Genomic DNA, 14,109 nt, shown 5'->3' with positions numbered 1-14,109 from the left:
TAAAAATGTATAAAAACTAAAAACTTGCGGCTCTTTGAACCTGCTCTTGCGGCTCTTTGAACCTGCTCTTGTGGCTCTTTGAACCTGCACTTGTGGCTCTTTGAACCTGCTCTTGTGGCTCTTTGAACCTGCTCTTGTGGCTCTTTGGACCTGCTCTTGTGGCTCTTTGGACCTGCTCTTGTGGCTCTCTGAACCTGCTCTTTCGGCTCTTTGAACCCGCTCTTGTGGCTCTTTGAACCTGCTCTTTCGGCTCTTTGAACCTGCTCTTGTGGCTCTTTGAACCTGCTCTTGTGGCTCTTTGAATCTGCTCTTGTGGCTCTTTGAACCTGCTCTTGTGGCTCTTTGAACCTGCTCTTGTTGCTCTTTGGACCTGCTCTTGTGGCTCTTTGAACCTGCTCTTGTGGCTCTTTGGACCTGCTCTTGCGGCTCTTTGAACCTGCTCTTGTGGCTCTTTGAACCTGCTCTTGTGGCTCTTTGAACCTGCTCTTGTGGCTCTTTGAACCTGCTCTTGTGGCTCTTTGAACCTGCTCTTGTGGCTCTTTGAACCTGCTCTTGTGGCTCTTTGAACCTGCTCTTGCGGCTCTTTGAACCTGCTCTTGTGGCTCTTTGAACCTGCTCTTGTGGCTCTTTGAACCTGCTCTTTCGGCTCTTTGAACCTGCTCTTGTGGCTCTTTGAACCTGCTCTTGTGGCTCTTTGAATCTGCTCTTGTGGCTCTTTGAACCTGCTCTTGTGGCTCTTTGAACCTGCTCTTGTTCCTCTTTGAACCTGCTCTTGTGGCTCTTTGAACCTGCTCTTGTGGCTCTTTGAACCTGCTCTTGTTCCTCTTTGAACCTGCTCTTGCGGCTCTTTGAACCTGCTCTTGTGGCTCTTTGAACCTGCTCTTGTGGCTCTTTGAACCTGCTCTTTCGGCTCTTTGAACCTGCTCTTGTGGCTCTTTGAACCTGCTCTTGCGGCTCTTTGAACCTGCTCTTGCGGCTCTTTGGCTGTAGAGAGACGGTCTAAACTTTGCCCTGATAAGGACTAAACCATTGCTAAACCAGGACTAAAACAAAAAATTGGAACTAAACTGTGTCTAAATCACAAACTAGAATCGGTCAAAAGCAAGACTAAACCAGGTCTAGACCAGAACTAAACGAGACATAAATCAGGATCAAAAAATAGTCTAAACAAAATTAAAGGTTGCCTACGCCTGATCTAATCCCTAAATCACGATCCAAACCCTTTTTGTTATTTTTCTGTAGATATAGCGACAGAAACCCACTGAACTGTCTCCACGGCCACATGAGCTAGTCCGAGCTAAATCGCTAACCCTAATACCCAGACGCTCACATGGGGTTTGTGAAGCATATGTTGCATTCTGCATATGTTGAAGCGCGCACTGATTCTCCCAGTGTGGCGCTGATTTAAGGCGGTCGGGCTGATTTAAGGCGGTCTGGGCGGGGTCAGCGGCGCAGTAACGTCGGCTTGATTAAACACACACACATGGATCACAGATGCGGCTGAAACAAACCTTTGGAGTGGTTTCCCGGAGGTCACAGTCACTACACCGCCTTCAAAACGTAGCCCCTTCGCTCCACCGGGCTCGTTCTGATCATTCTGGCTTTCAAATTGCCTCCACTGCGCAACTTTAAAGCAGTACTAAGTAACGTGTTTACCTTAATAAATCCTTTTCGTAGTCCCTGTGGGGGAAGTACAAGTGTTTATGGGATGATTGGAGGGTCTTTCATCTCCCCCTGGTGTCTCTGGCCAGAAAACCATGTTTGCAACTTGTCTGCCACCGGTCCGGAGAAAGCAATACACACTAATGGAATCACGAAGAAGAAGCTAACATGCTAACGGGCAAAGCTAACTGCGGGCTAACGTCACTTTAAACAGTATTTACAGCAAAGTTTTAGTGAAAAAAAATATTTCCATTGTATAATTGGATGCACAGTAACCCTCTCTCCCTTCGCCTTTCCTGTCGGCGTAGTATTTACTCTCGAAGACAATTAATAAGTTAAAAAATCATAACTTGCTACGACACCTGCAGTTGCGCTTATGGCCTCTAGGGGGAAGAGTGACTTAGTACTGCTTTAACTGTTTCCAACAACCTGTCTTTTTCATTTTCTTTTTTGGAAAATCAGGATTGAATTGCTTTAACTGTCCCATAAATACAACAGAAGCCCAATCATCTGTTTTAGGGCTGAAACAACTAATCGATTAATCGACGACTAATTGATTATTGAAAGAGTCGACAGCTATTTTAGTAATCGATTAATCGTTTTCTTGCTCACACAGACTAAAATGGAGCAAAAATGACTAAAAAAATGTAGTATTTTTGGTGAAAACCTACTTTGATTTTATATTTAGGGTCTGTAGTGGTTTGTACAATGTAAATTTCATGAATAGATCCTTCAAAAAACACTTCCCTTTAGTTTACTCCATCAGCACTTCCTTAAACAGCGCGACTTAAGCCATAATGTGATGAAAAATTTTACTACACCATTAACAGCCAAGTGATTAATCGATTAATCGTAAAAATGATTGATAGATTAATCGATTACAAAATAATCGTTATAATCTGTTTAGACTGAAAAAGAGTAGTGCTGATCCCCTATAGATACAGACGGCATCTCTGGAATCGCCCATATATGGTCATTTTTGAAAACAGTTAAGGGGGAAAACAATTTTGAAAAAATGTATATTTGATCTAATTATTCAAAAACTACTGTAACAAACGCTGAAATATGAATATAGTTTCTACTAAATAAAGATACAAAGACATGGGGAGGAGCAAAGTGGTTCAACAACCCATAAATACATGAATGACGGAGAATGCTAACTTGATGCTACATGTATGCTAACGGTTAGCTAGCACTTGCTACAACTGCCGTTTTTTTCACTTCTACTGAACAATCTGCTGTGAGAAAATATCCATATGGGCCCGATTTACACTGGACTTTATTGGTGTGTGATAAATAAGTTGATATTCCACCAGAAAATGCCCCCACGCCCCCTTCTATGACGAGATGCCGTCTGTATCTGTACATGGTCATGTTCGAATCAGCCAGAGGGGGAAAACAAAGAACTGGGAAAAAATGAACTTTCTCCGATTTCTCCACCAGTCCTTTAACAAATGCATAGTCATGAATATAGTTTTCTACTGAATAGAGATGCAGAGACATGGAGAGGAGCAAAGTGGTTCAACAGCCCATAAATACTTGAAAAACAGACAATGCTAAGCTTCATGCTACAAATGCTAACATTATCAATGAGTCGTTTTGTCAAACTGTGAAAGGTTGCACAGTGTGGCTTTAAGTTTAAACTCTGGGATAGACGCTGCTGTGGTGCCCAAAGGTATTTTCCATATCCTGATGCCTGAATGCCGTCTGAGCGGGGGGGGGGGGGGGGGGGGGGGGGGGGGGTACAATAGCATAATGGGACTCGCTCCGCGCCGCGTGCTCACAGTCTCCGGCCAGCGCCGCTCTTTGATGTGGGGTCAAAGGTCGAAGGACGCTGGGACAGCTGTATGCTAATCGGATGCTAATGCAGGGGGCTCGATAAATGTTGGGCATTTCATTCGGGGCGGCCTAAGTTGAATGCTACAGCGCAATAGCATAAAACCAGCATTTTTTTTTAATATGGGATGGGAAACCAGAGCACCCGGAGGAAACCTTGCTGTGATTCTTGAAAGTCCAGAGTAAATGTAATATTTCTGTGCGATCAGATGTTTACAAAGAGCCCTGAGGCTAAATGTTCAAATCAGTAAAATCCCATTATAGAGGTCTTAAGTTCCATTGGATCTGGAAGTAGAGTAGTGACATCATCACTTAACAAGAGGATACTGAGAATATTCCACAGTGTCGCCAAGGCCGTGGGAACCCAGGGTGCTGAGGGCGCTGCAGCACCCCCTGGTGGATAGTTGGAGAACTGCAGGCAATATTAACCCCTTAACTCCCACCTGAACCGAGCACATTTTCTCCAGCTTTACCCCAGTCCAGAAGCTTCTGGAAAAATGTGTGGAAATAGTGACAAAACTGAGACAAAAACAAGGATGAAAATGTGAAATAAGTGAGAAAAATTTGATGAAAAATTGAGGAAAAAATGGACGAAAAAGTGAGAAAAATTTGACGAAAAAGTGACAAAAAATTGACGAAAAAGTGAGAAAAATTTGACGAAAAAGTGAGAAAAATTTGATGAAAAAGTGACAAAAAATTGACAAAAAAATGACAAAAAAGTGAGGGAAAAATCAACGAAAAAATTAGAAATATTTGACGAAAAAGTGACCAAAAATTTACAAAAAATTAGAAAAATTTACAAAAAATTTACAAAAAAGTGAGAAGAATTCGACAAAAAAATGCGAATAATTTGACGAAAAGGTGACAAAAAAGTCAAGAAAATTTGACAAAAATGAGACGACTGCCCAACAAAAAAAGTGATGAAAAAAAAAATCTGACGTGAGGAAAAAGATCCATTTAGTTTTGTAGGTCTTGCAAATGAGGCGTTACACTGGCCTACAGGATTTGGGTAAAGCTGAACTGGAGAAAATGCTCTCGGTTCAGGCGGGAGTTAAGAGGTTAATACATAGGATTTTTGCGCAGAAAAAGTATTTTGGGGTTAAATGTTGTCCCTCAGCACCCCCTAACTAAAACATCTTCCCACGGCTCTGAGTGTCGCTTCAAACATTAGCAAAAGAAACCACCATGGTGCACCATCCACGGCAGACGAACCCATTCCTACTGGGACGAAATGGCGAGAATTTAGGGAGTGACACTTGATGCTCTGGAGCGTGTGGTGAGGGAGAGAGAGGAAGAGGAGGAGGAGGAGGAGGAGGAGGAGGAGAGGACAGAGGCATGTGCCGGCGCCTCTCAAACCTGTGGAGTCGGCCTCGGAGGTTGCAGCACAGAACAGAGGACATTCTTTTATTTATTTGAACTTATCGGTGTCGGTTATTCGGGGGGGACGGAGGATGTTGCTGGACGCGAGCGTGAAGCTGACGAAGCTGTTCGGGATGTTGGACTATGCGCTGGTGAGGACCAAAGAAATACCCCTTCTATACGCAGGGAAGTACGGGATTTGTGTGACGCGACAGGGGGAGGTAGTGAGTGGTCAGCAAGTCGGTGTACGCGATGTTAGCTGGAAAGACTTTGAAACAGGTGCTCGGGCTGGTGATGCGTTTAATGTCACGTAAAAACAAGAACGAATTTGCAAAGCGATTGTTTTGCTGGATTGAAACACTTTGCGGATTTGTGTGATTGGGGGTTCGCCAGAGCATATAGATAAAATATATGTTTTAATATTATTATTATGGTGTCGTAGCATACATGCTATTTTACCAGGGTGCCATTATTTGTTCTAAATTTAATTCATTTTTGTTTTAGCCATTGTTTTTTCTTTGTTTTGTAAGAGTTATATAGGTTAACCTCGTAACTCCCGCCTGAACCAAGAGGATCTTTTTCCTCACGTCATCAGATTTTTTTTCCATAATTTTTTTGTGGGGTATTCAACTCATTTTTGTATCTTTTTCATAATTTTTTGGTCATTTTTTGTCACATTTTTGTAAATTTTTTATCACATTTTTGTCATATTTTTTGTCATTTTTTTGTCTTTTTTTTTTTCATTTTTTTGTCATTTTTTTGTCAGATTTTTAGCACATTTTGTCACATTTTTGTCATTTTTTGTCACATTTTTTTTTTAATTTTTTCATCAATTTTTTATCAATTTTTTGTAATTTTTTTGTCACATTTTTGTCATTTTTTGTCACATTTTTTTCATTTTTTTGTCACATTTTTTTTCTTAATTTTTTCATCAATTTTGTTGTCATTTTTTGTCATTTTTTTGTCACATTTTTGTCATTTTTTTGTCATTTTTTTGTCACATTTTTGTCATTTTTTTGTCACATTTTTGTCATTTTTTCGTCACATTTTTGTCTATTTTTCGGCACTTTTTTGTCAGTTTTCTCACTTTTTTGTCACATTTCCATCATTATTTTTCGTCTCAGTTTTGTTGCTATTTTCACAGCTTTTTTTCCAGAAGCTTTTGGATTGGGGTAAAGCCAAACTGGAGAAAATGTGCTCGGTTCAGATGGGACTTAAGGGGTTAATGTCCCTGTTTTTCCCATGGTCTGACCAGGGTGGGGGTCACGATCCTAATTAACTGTTATAATGGGGGCTCCGAAAGGTTGAGAACCACTGCTTTAAACACTAAACACTTTCTCTCTTTGGTTGTTGTTAACACATATGGTTCAGTTCATTTTTTTAAATCTATTTCGGTGTGTTAATGACATGCTTTTTGCTCATATTTCACTGCTCTAAACACATGTAAATATCCATCCCTTCTCCTGTATCCTCCGTCTGTCTTCATCCCCTCCTCTCTCTGTCCTGCATATGTTCAGGACGTCCACAATCTCACTCTGAAAACAACAGCGTGGTTAATAATGGTGAAACGTGAACCTAATCTAGACCTGGTTTAAATCGGCACGGTATGTCACGGAGCAGGCGCCATCTGGACCTGCCATTATCACAGAAACACAAACCCACAGTAGCTTTCAGGGAGAACATAGTGAATGAGGAGAAGGGAGGTACAGCTCAAGTATCTTCTAACGCCTTTGTTCAGATTGACAACATTTACTTCTCAAATATCTGTTTTCAAGCCACCCGGGTTATGCAGAATATATCAAACACGCAACTTTTAAGGTTCTGTTTAAAGTGCACACTGTACATACACTCACTAGTTACTGCGCTGCTTTGCTGTGTAAGTAACTTGCTCCTTTGTTACCAATAAGAAACATCTATAGCCTTTGTTTCCTGAACACATTTCCAGCGCTTAAAGCTCCACTTTAGAAGCCCAAACCCTTCAAACGCATCCACAAATAGCTTTATCTACATTCTTTGAACATTTGATATATTCTGAGAAATTACAACAGCCTACAATAAGAGGCATCAACATGTTGCGTCCTTCAAGAGCGTTACCTCCAACACTGGAAGATACTTGACATAGTGCTACTAGCTAACATGTTACCCCCAACACTAGAAGATACTTGACATAGTGCTGCTAGCTAACATGTTACCCCCAACACTAGAAAATACTTGATATAGCGCTACTAGCTAACATGTTACCCCCAACACTAGAAAATACTTGACATAGTGCTACTAGCTAACATGTTACCCCCAACACTAGAAGATACTTGACATAGTGCTGCTAGCTAACATGTTACCCCAACACTAGAAAATACTTGATATAGCGCTACTAGCTAACATGTTACCCCCAACACTAGAAAATACTTGATATAGCGCTACTAGCTAACATGTTACCCCCAACACTAGAAGATACTTGACATAGTGCTACTAGCTAACATGTTACCCCCAACACTAGAAAATACTTGATATAGCGCTACTAGCTAACATGTTACCCCCAACACTAGAAGATACTTGACATAGCGCTACTAGCTAACATGTTACCCCCAACACTAGAAGATACTTGACATAGTGCTACTAGCTAACATGTTACCCCTAAGGCTAGAAGATACTTGACATAGTGCTACTAGCTAACACGTTACCCCTGAGGCTAGAAGATACTTGACATAGTGCTACTAGCTAACACGTTACCCCTGAGGCTAGAAGATACTTGACGTAGTGCTACTAGCTAACACGTTACCCCAAAGGCTAGAAGATACTTGACATAGTGCTACTAGCTAACATGTTACCCCTGAGGCTAGAAGATATTTGACATAGTGCTACTAGCTAACACGTTACCCCTGAGGCTAGAAGATATTTGACATAGTGCTACTAGCTAACATGTTACCCCTGAGGCTAGAAGATATTTGACATAGTGCTACTAGCTAACACGTTACCCCTGAGGCTAGAAGATATTTGACATAGTGCTACTAGCTAACATGTTACCCCTAAGGCTAGAAGATACTTGACATAGTGCTACTAGCTGACACGTTACCCCTAAGGCTAGAAGATGTTTGACATAGTGCTACTAGCTAACACTTTACCCCTGAGGCTAGAAGATACTAGACATAGTGCTACTATCTTACACGTTACCCCTAAGGCTAGAAGATACTTGACATAGTGCTACTATCTTACACGTTACCCCTAAGGCTAGAAGATACTTGACATAGTGCTACTAGCTAACACGTTACCCCTAAGGCTAGAAGATATTTGACATAGTGCTACTAGCTAACACGTTACCCCTAAGGCTAGAAGATACTTGACATAGTGCTACTAGCTGACACGTTACCCCTAAGGCTAGAAGACACTTGACATAGTGCTACTAGCTAATTCGTTACCCCTAAGGCTAGAAGATATTGGACATAGCGCTACTAGCTAGCGTGTTACCCCCAACACTAGAAGATACTTGATATAGTGCTACTATCTTACATGTTACCCCTAAGGAAGAAAGATACTTGATTTAGTGCTACTATGCTAGCGCAATACCCCCAACACTAATTTAGAAGATATTTGACATAGCGCTACTAGCTAACACGTTACCCCTAAGGCTAGAAGATACGTGACATAGTGTTTACTAGCTAACACGTTACCCCTAAGGCTACAAGATACTTGACATAGTGCTACTAGCTAACACGTTACCCCTGAGGCTAGAAGATACTTGACATAGTGCTACTAGCTAACACGTTACCCCTGAGGCTAGAAGATACTTGACATAGTGCTACTAGCTAACACGTTACCCCTAAGGCTAGAAGATACTTGATTTAGTGCTACTATGCTAACGCATTACCCCCAACACTAATTTAGAAGATATTTGACATAGTGGTACTAGCTAGTGTTTTACCCCAACACTAGAAGATGCTTGATATAGTGCTACTAGCTAACGCGTTACCCCCAACATTAATTTAGAAGATATTGGACATAGCGCTACTAGCTAGCGTGTTACCCCAACACTAGAAGATACTTGATATAGTACTACTATCGTACACGTTACCCCTAAGGAAGAAAGATACTTGATTTAGTGCTACTAGCTAGCGTGTTACCCCAACACTAGAAGATACTTGATATAGTACTACTATCGTACACGTTACCCCTAAGGAAGAAAGATACTTGATTTAGTGCTACTAGCTAACACGTTACCCCTAAGGCTAGAAAATACTTGATATAGTGCTACTATCTTACATGTTACCCCTAAGGAAGAAAGATACTTGATTTAGTGCTACTAGCTAACGCATTACCCCCAACACTAATTTAGAAGATATTTGACATAGCGCTACTAGCTAACACGTTACCTCCAACACTTTTGATATAATCAAAGATAATTGATATCGTAAAACTCAACTCTGTTTCAATAGAAATTCCACAAAGTTTGAACCTCATCATTATTTTATTGGTGTTTAGGTCCACAAACTTCTCTTGTTATGTTATAGTAGCTGTTTGACTGAATAATGCCACCACCACATTTTGATACAACCGTGATAACGTCATATCTCAGAAAAGGCGATAAGCCACGTGCCAGATTGTGTTGCTTGTTGATAAAAAATAACTGAGATTTTATTATCAAGGTTGTGAAGCATCTGCAATATCACAACACATCCCAGGAAGAGTAGCTATCCATTTGGAGACAGCTAATGGGGATCCAAATAAATAAATAAACAAATAAACAAACATAAATGCGAACTCCATGATCAGCGCCTGTTGTGACGCAACCCATGATTTAAGTATATTTTGTAAATATCCTCGTCTCTCTCCAGGATTTCTCGTACGATGACCCAAAGCTGGAGTTTAACGTTGACGCGCCCAATGGAGTGGTGATGGAGGGGTATCTGTTCAAACGAGCCAGCAACGCCTTCAAAACATGGAACAGGTGAACGGAATGTTAATGTTTTACTCATTTTATATCCTGATCATTTAGTCTGTGAAATGGAAGTAGATGGTAATTTTGGGTGTTGCGGCCATAGATATATATATAAAGACTAAATGTCTTAAGGCAGAGTCACTTCCGGCATAACCATCTTGCCACAGGGAAGCTTTCTGGCGAGCTCAAGTAATAAGTGATTGATTAGCATGAACACAAACCCTCTTATCTCGCTCAAATCCTCAAGGATGTGCAAACGGTATGGTTTCTTGTAAACGCTATTAACGTGGCTATAATTCTGAATGGAACATGTTGAAATAAAGATTTTTTTTTTAAATAAGATTTTTTTATTCATATGTTTGCAGTGTCATACCTACATCCTTGAGGTTTATAACAAACCAAACCCTTTGAAAATAGGTAGAAAATTGAGCAAGTTATGGTTATTTAAAAGTACATGCACCATAAAACACAATGTTATGAGTGAGCGAGCTCCCTGTGGCAAGATGGCCGCCTTTATATATATCTATGGTTGCGGCCTGCATAGTTTGTGAACTCCCGGCCTTGTGTATAAGGCTGCTGCTGCTAAAATATGTTTTACTTTAATTTAATGAAACAGGCTAATAAACAGCGTTGGTTATGACTTTCTTGTCTCTTGCAGGCGATGGTTTTCCATACAGAACAGTCAGTTGGTCTATCAGAAGAAACTCAAGGTGAAGACTAGTTCTTGGTTTTGTACATTCTCATGTTCTGCTGTCTGTTCGGACATCTTCATCGTAGAATTCCTTTCCTCTCATGCTCTCCTATGTAGGACTCTCTGACTGTGGTCGTGGAGGACCTGCGCCTCTGCTCCGTCAAACCCTCCGAGGACAACGAGAGGAGGTTCTGCTTTGAAGTCGTCTCTCCCACAAAGTAAGTAGAACGGCTTAGGTCAAACAACTATCAAACAACTATTTTTTTCAGAATATAGTACTCTTTAAATTGCCCTTGTACAGTCTGTTGTTAGAGTTTATGCTTAACAATTGTAATCCGCTTCTTAAACGTTTTTAAACCACGTATCCCACCGTCTCCTGTAGGAGCTGTATGCTGCAGGCAGAGTCAGAGAAGCTGAGACAGGCTTGGATCCAAGCGGTTCAGGCCTCCATCGCCTCGGCTTACAAAGACATCGGAGACAACTACTACATCGAGGTAAACCTTCTCTTTGTCTCGTGCATATTCTTGTCAATGCTCTGCAGTGTTTATCCCCATGGCCTGCAGACTTGTTTGGCTTTATTTGTAACTCTTGTTGTTTCGTGACCCACCCAAAGGCATCTCAAGAACCGCCCCAAACCCGCAGACAATTTTCCAAAGTATTTTAATAGTTTACGGTGCCACTCGTCGTCTTCTCTCTCACCCACAGAAAGAGTAGCTTTGATGGCCTTGGTTTTGAGAATTTGTTGATCAAAAATAGGGATTATTTTTAATCAAGAATTTAGCATTTGGTTATACGTTGGTCAGAATGTACTACACTGCAAAAAGTGGATTCTAAGCAAGTAAAAAATGTCTTACTTTAAGAAATAAGTTCTTATTTTTTCCCTAAAAAGTAATAATGTCTCACTGAGCAAAGTTTTCTTGAAAAAAAAAAACCTTATTTTAGGAAATAAAATCTAGCCATTTCTTGTTCAGATATATTTGCTAAAAACATGCTCATTTTTCTTGTAACAAGAAAGAAAAACTTTTTGAATCTTCTTCAGTTTTAGACAGAAGAATATTTTTCTTGTTTTAAGAAAAAATAAGATCACAGCAACTGTTAATGTAAGAACTGATTCTCACAGAGAGATAATACATTCCATTCTTTTAAGTGCTTCACAGCTCGAAGGTCCTGGGTTCAATTCCCACCAGGGCAGGGCCTTTCTGTGAGGAGCATGTTCTCCCCATGTCTACCACTAAAAACATGTGCAATAGGTGAATCCTCTGGCCAGGTGATTCTGACCATCACGGCGATGGGTCTCCAGGCGCTGGCAAAATTTTCCTTAAATATTAGTATTTATTAAGAACATTTTGCTCAAAAATGTGTGTAATTTAGAACATTTTGCTTAAATCGAGCAACATTTAAGTGAAATACCCACAATTTTTCACTAAATAAGAATCTTTTCCTTAAATTATTCCTTTTTCTGAGGACATTTTGCTTAATTCTAGCTATTTATGTGCTTAAATTTAGTGTTTCTTTCTTGTTTTATGATGAGAAAAATATTCTCGAAATAAGAATTCTTAGCAAGAAAAAAATGCTGATCTCATTGGCAGAATTTTTTCCTCAAAACAAGACAAAATGCCTTATTTTAAGATTTTTTTCCTTGTTTTTAGTAGGGTACTTTTTGCAGTGTATATTGAGCTAAAAAACCACTGCGCTGTTTGCCCCTGCTCCGTGAATGTAGCTGCTGTCGGACATCGGCGCGATTATCTAAAGGTGAAGCTCTGTGTTTTTGGTTTTTATTAGCAGCGATGCTTCAGCCTTTTGTCTTTTAGCCTCTTGCTGCCTTGAATTCGAGGGGTTGGTAAGCCGTGCTGGTTGGGAGGTTTGGAGAGCGCTTCCTGGTTACGTGATGAGGAGCTCATGGGGAAATGGAGGGGTAATACTGTATATGAGCGCAGGGGCGGACTGGGACTGAAAAACAACCCTGGACTCTGACCCGCCGTAACATTAACGAGTGCATTTTCCCCAGTTCGGCTTTTTATTATGATATTTTTGATCGGTATCATCAGCAAAAAGAACTGGAAAGGTGGTCGTAGAAACAGAAGCAAAATCATTAATATAAATAATAAATAATAATGGTCCCAAAATTGAACCTTGTGGCGCACCATACTCCACGGAATTCCTTTTAGATTCATGTTTTTTTATACTGGGCTTTACCCAAATCTAAAAGCTTCTCGACTGGAGATCGACAATGTAGCGCCTCATTTGAAAGCTAAGACCTACAAGAGTGACGGAAACTTTTCGTCACGTCGCCACATTTTTGTCATATTTTTGTTGTTTTTTTCTCGTGTTTTTGTAGGTTTTTTTTGTCTGTTTTTCTCATGTTTTTGTTGACTTTTCATCCTCTTTGTCTTGCTATTTTGATGCTTTTCTTTTTAGCTTTTAGATTTGGGTAAAGCTCGGTTGAGGCGGGACCGGTGGCCCTACAGCCAGTGGCCCTTCTGTGCTTTTCCAGAATGGACATATGGCCAGTCCGCCCCTGTATGAGCGGGTGCCACACTTCAAATAGTTGCCGTGGAAGATTAATAGATTGCTCAAACATGTACAGTATGAATGGCTCCAAACACAACCCTCTTTTGTACCGTAATATGTTCCTGAATTTTACATTAAAAAAACGTCTGCTTTTCCTGCATGGATGCTAAAAACATTTGACCAGGGAGTTGATGAGGCAAAGGCTGACTGTATACTGCATTTATGGGGTGTTATAATCTCCTCCTCCTTCTGTGCGCAGCGCCTGGACCGCACCGCCTCCCCCTCCACCAGCTCCATAGACTCCGCCTCCGAGCCGCGGGTGATGGATCGCGCTCAGTCCAGGGGGGCCGAGGGGCTCCTTCAGAGGGTCCAGACTCTGCCCGGCAACGAGGTGTGCTGCGACTGCGGACAGAGCGCCCCCTGCTGGGCCTCCATCAACCTGGGCATCCTGCTGTGCATCGAGTGCTCCGGCATACACAGGTGAAACACAGTCGGCCGGTGGCACACAGTAGTTTCAACAGCAAAAGCACGAGTAGTTGAGTTTTCTGTCACCTCACGATTCCCAGCAGATGCACAATAGTCGCGACTTACACAACATGCTAATTCTTCAATTCTCAGGAAAAGAAAAAGTGTTTAGTCCTTTATCACTTTAATGCTGATGGGTATTGATTACAGTTGAGTTTGTCTGGCAGAAATGTTTTTATAACGCTGCGTTCCAGGCGTCTGGTCACTGGGATTACTCACACTTAGGGCTTACATTATTTCATGCCGCTGGGATTATTTTCCCGTCGCATTTCCTGCGCCATGGCTCAAAAACAAACGGCGCTGTGTGATGATGTCATCAGGCCGCACTGCTCAGTTTGCTTGCGCAGGTGTGAGGGCTGGCCAGCAGGGGGCAGGTGTGAGAAAGAGACCTCTCCTTAATCGAGGCATTCTTGACATCATTTGTACTTTTATGACTGTTCAAAAAACATTAAATGTTCAGCATAGTTTTTTTAATTAAAGGAATAGGCCACCGTTTTTACATACTGAGATATGTTCTTACCTTAGCTTTGACGAGTTCTTTAGGACCTGTCTGATCTTCCCCCGTGCCTTCAGTCACGTAAACACAGCGCAG

General features: G+C 41.2%; 1 protein-coding gene across 1 annotated transcript in view; it reads left to right on the top strand.

Annotated features, from left to right (window-relative positions):
* The window catches only part of LOC306982273 (arf-GAP with coiled-coil, ANK repeat and PH domain-containing protein 3-like), a 92,655-nt gene that overhangs the window by 62,202 nt on the left and 16,344 nt on the right, over nucleotides 1-14,109 (top strand). Inside the window, exons 11-15 of the mRNA XM_079582151.1 lie at nucleotides 9,687-9,799; nucleotides 10,449-10,500; nucleotides 10,599-10,699; nucleotides 10,864-10,975; nucleotides 13,252-13,472. Of these exons, the coding sequence (XP_079438277.1) occupies nucleotides 9,687-9,799; nucleotides 10,449-10,500; nucleotides 10,599-10,699; nucleotides 10,864-10,975; nucleotides 13,252-13,472 (599 nt within the window). The remainder of the gene's footprint in view (nucleotides 1-9,686; nucleotides 9,800-10,448; nucleotides 10,501-10,598; nucleotides 10,700-10,863; nucleotides 10,976-13,251; nucleotides 13,473-14,109) is intronic.

This window comes from Gobius niger (genome assembly GCF_951799975.1).
Source record: "Gobius niger genome assembly, chromosome: 24".
Taxonomy (NCBI): Eukaryota; Metazoa; Chordata; class Actinopteri; order Gobiiformes; family Gobiidae; genus Gobius; species Gobius niger.
The sequence above is the reverse complement of the archived record's forward strand: the minus strand, read 5'-3'. Positions and strand labels throughout refer to the sequence as shown.